Source organism: Otolemur garnettii, unplaced genomic scaffold (assembly GCF_000181295.1).
Source record: "Otolemur garnettii isolate 467f Iridium unplaced genomic scaffold, OtoGar3 scaffold00152, whole genome shotgun sequence".
NCBI lineage: Eukaryota > Metazoa > Chordata > Mammalia > Primates > Galagidae > Otolemur > Otolemur garnettii.
Genome location: NW_003852547.1, coordinates 3,566,829 through 3,570,533, shown reverse-complemented (window position 1 = coordinate 3,570,533; position 3,705 = coordinate 3,566,829). Strand labels below are relative to the sequence as shown.

At 49.9% G+C, this 3,705-nt stretch overlaps 1 protein-coding gene across 2 annotated transcripts in view; it reads left to right on the top strand.

The window, feature by feature from the left end:
* The first annotated feature begins 2,451 nt into the window (after positions 1–2,451).
* STRN4 (striatin 4) overlaps positions 2,452–3,705 on the top strand; it is a 19,143-nt gene continuing 17,889 nt past the window's right edge. For both annotated transcript variants that reach the window (XM_023519006.1, XM_012811193.2), the window contains exons 1-2: positions 2,452–2,612; positions 3,116–3,189. In XM_023519006.1, the coding sequence (XP_023374774.1) occupies positions 2,584–2,612; positions 3,116–3,189 (103 nt within the window). In that variant the 5' untranslated portion in view covers positions 2,452–2,583. The remainder of the gene's footprint in view (positions 2,613–3,115; positions 3,190–3,705) is intronic.

Genomic DNA, 3,705 nt, shown 5'->3' with positions numbered 1-3,705 from the left:
ACCACAGGCGCGCGCCACAACACCTGGCTATTTTTTTGGGGTGCAGCCATCATTGTTGCTTGGCAGGCCCAGGCTGGATTTGAACCCACCACCTTAGGTGTATATGGTGCTTTAGCCACTTGAGCCACAGGTGCTGAGCCCCACCTGTTTTTTAAAAGATGGGGTCTTGCTCTTGCTTAGGCTAGTCTTGAACTCCTGAGCTCAGGCAATCCACCTGTCTCGGCCTCCCAAGTGCTAGGATTACAGATGTGAACCACTGCACCCAGCCTTGTTTCCACCTTCTAAAATGACTTATAGAGTAGATTTGGGGGACAGAGAAGATAGGCAAAGGAAGCCAGACACAGGGGCTCATTCCTGAAATCCTAGCACTCTGGGAGGCCTAGGCAGGTAGATTGCTTGAGATCAGGAGTTTGAGTCTGAACAAGAGGGAGACTTTGTCTCTACTAAAAATAGAAAAAAATTAGCTGGGCATGGTGGTGTGTACTTGTAGTCCCAGCTACTCAGGAGGCTGAGGCAGGAGGATTGCTTGGCCCAGGAGTTTGAGGTTACAGTGAGCTATGATGATGCAACTGCACGATAGCCCAGGTGACAAAAAAAAACAAAAAGCCCAACAAAGGGCAGAAACTTCCACTTTAACCGTATTGATCACCTGTGAGTAGTCTGGCTATCCTTAGGTACCTGTGAACATATGTGTTGTAAAAATGTTAAAGGGGATAAAGGTTCCATTCTCTCAATGGATAGATGAGATTTCTTTTCCATTATATACATTTATTTGTTGATAGTCCTACAGCATCCCCACTAGAATATAAACCCCATTCTGTTCGATGCTGTATCCTCAGGATTAACACGTACAACAGTACCTGATACATAGTCAGAACTTAATAAGTATTTGTGGAGTAAATGAATGAGTGAATGATCTTTTGTCATATGTTAATGCATGTATATCCCTTTTTATTTATTCAAAGGAAGCCTACCATTGCATGTATGCCTGTAGGATAAATTCTTGGAAGTGGAACCAAAAGGAAAATGTACATTTAACATTTTTATAGAGCCCTCCAGGAAGGGTATGTCAGTTCATGACCTACCAGTGATGTATGAATGTGCCTGTTGCCCTGGCCTGAGTGTTCTACTAACCTGAGGGTGACACCTGGTCTCTGGGGCAGGATGGAGGTGCTAGCAGGCCTGAGTATACTGTGCATGGGGCAGTGCACCAGGGTCCAGTGAACCCCATGGGGGGGGAGTGGTAAGGGGTGGCATCTAGGGGGTTACTCAGAACAGACAGTCCTGGTGTGATGCTTTGAGATTGAGAACAGCCTGGAAGAGGTGTCTAGGGTCAGGCTGGAGGCTTCTGGTGGAGTCAGAAGCTTTTCAGCAGGCACATGGTGTGCAAGGAGCTAGCTGGGACCAAGAAGATGCAGTTGGCCATGAGGGCAGGGATCCTGTAAGCCACAGACATTCGTATCTGATTAATCTCCAAACTCAGGTATCATAGCTTCCCTGAGGAACTGTGGAAAAAGGGACAGGGAGAATAAAAATGATAAGAGAAGTAGAAACTGAGATTTGTTAGCCTGTATTCTATGCTAGGGGTTGGACTAAGCAGAACTTAACACATGGGGAGAGGCAAGCCTATGAGCCCCATTTCCTAGAGGGGCAAATGGAGGCTCAGAGAAGGTTGGTGACCTGCCCTAGATCTTGTAGCATATATGTGTCTGAGCTGGGTCTGGAGCTCAGGCTGTCTAGGGCTGGAACAGCGGAGCACTTGGGGAGAAGCCAAGGAAGAGCCCTGGCCTCTAGGTTTTGGCTTCTGGAACATGGTCAGGGACCGGGATCTTCCCTCGAAAGAGGTTGGCCCAGTGTCTCCAAATGACCTGTTGACAGACCAGAGCAGATTGGACAGCCCAAGCCAGCAGACCGTGTGAAGTGCTTGGCAGGAGCCCTGGGTCATGTCTGTGGCACATCTCTCTCACGCCCTGGGCAGGATGCAGTGGGACAGTTTGTCCCCACAGTGGGGGTCAAGTAAAAGCTTTTGTATCGGAGCGGGAGCTCAGCTGAGCCACCCACTCTTGTCCCTGAGCTCCAGAAGTAGCTTCCTACGCCTCCCAGAGACAGATGCTCTGGTAAGAATAGTGGGACACCACCTCCACCAGCATCCTTAGGGCTGGCACCTGCCATAGGGTATGGGGGAGTCCAGCCGGTTAATGCCTCCCCTCCTCCTTACCTTCATCCCTGATCTGACTTCTTCCCAAAATGTAGTCACCAAGTTAGGCCCAAGCTGCCTCTATTTTAATTTCAGGGGTGAAAGGACTCAAGGTCTTTCATTGTGGGTGACATGGCAGGGTTCGTTGGAAACAGATCCAGCATGTCCTCTCCGTGTTCCGTTGAGGAAGTGGCTGCTGCATGTCCCTGGGTGGGAAGGGGCTGGAGCCATACTTGAGTGCATGAGGGGCCACCCTCAGGGAGTCTGAGCCTTGCTGTCTTCCTTTGCTTTCGTCTCCCTGGTCTCCCCAGGCTCAGGTGGCATTCCTCCAGGGAGAGAGGAAGGGACAAGAAAATCTAAAGACAGACCTGGTGCGGCGGATCAAGATGTTAGAATATGCACTGAAGCAGGAAAGGTAAACCCTCCTCCCTTCCCTGGCCCTGGCTTCGGAGAGTCAGTTTCAAGCCACTGACTGTGCTTCCACCCAGCTAAGGGAGATTTGGGGTCAGGCGTTTTCTTCTAGTCATCCCAGTACCATAGGGTTCTGGGGGCAGGGGGGTGAAAAAAAGACATAGCATTCAAGAACCAGCAGCAGTATTCATGATGGTGGTAGCCCACCTTGTTTATCCCTTCTAGTAGCCTAACGGATACTGTTTCTGATAAGGAACTGAGGTTCAAGAGGGTAAGTCACTAATTCAAGAACTTCTAGGGCAGAGATAGCAAGGTAGTCTGGAATGGCTGCTTTACCCCCATGCGATCTTTGGCACTGCCTTTACTGAGCCATGGGGTGCAAGGGGACAGTTCACCTTCAGAGGTAGGAGAGTGGATTAGGGGGAAGCCCTAGGATTTGAGATTCCTAAGGTGACTGCTGACTCTATACTTCTGCATCTTTTATTTATTAATCATTTACTCTTTTAGGGCCAAATATCATAAACTGAAGTTTGGAACAGACCTGAACCAGGGGGAGAAGAAGCCAGATGTGTCAGAACAAGGTACCAACTTCTGATCCTGTTAGCCCCTTCCTTCCAAAGCAGTGTGGTGGAAGAGTGCGTAAGACGGTACTGCTTTCTTGCTTTGTTCCATAGAAAGCAGAACTGGCCCCATGGGGTAGAGTACTCTCTTTCTCAGGGCCCCTCCCTTGCAGACTATTCTGTGCCAGGTACTATGCTGGGCCCTGGGGGCCAGTCCCACCTTACTCCCTTTGTGAAATAGGGACAGACTCACAAACATCTCATAGGGATCCCTCTGTGGGGAGCAGGTGTTGGGGATGGTGTCAGAGATCTGGAGAAGGGCTTGGTGCTTGTTGCTCAGTGGCTAGGGCACCAGCCATGTACACCAGAGCTGGCAGGTTTGAATCCAGCCTGGGCCTGCCAAACAACAATGACAACTACAAGAAAAAACAGCTGGGTGTTGTGGCGGGCGCCTGTAGTCCCAGCTACTTGGGAGGCTGAGGCAAGAGAATCACTTGAACCCAAGAGTTTGAGGTTGCTGTGAGCTGTGATGCCATG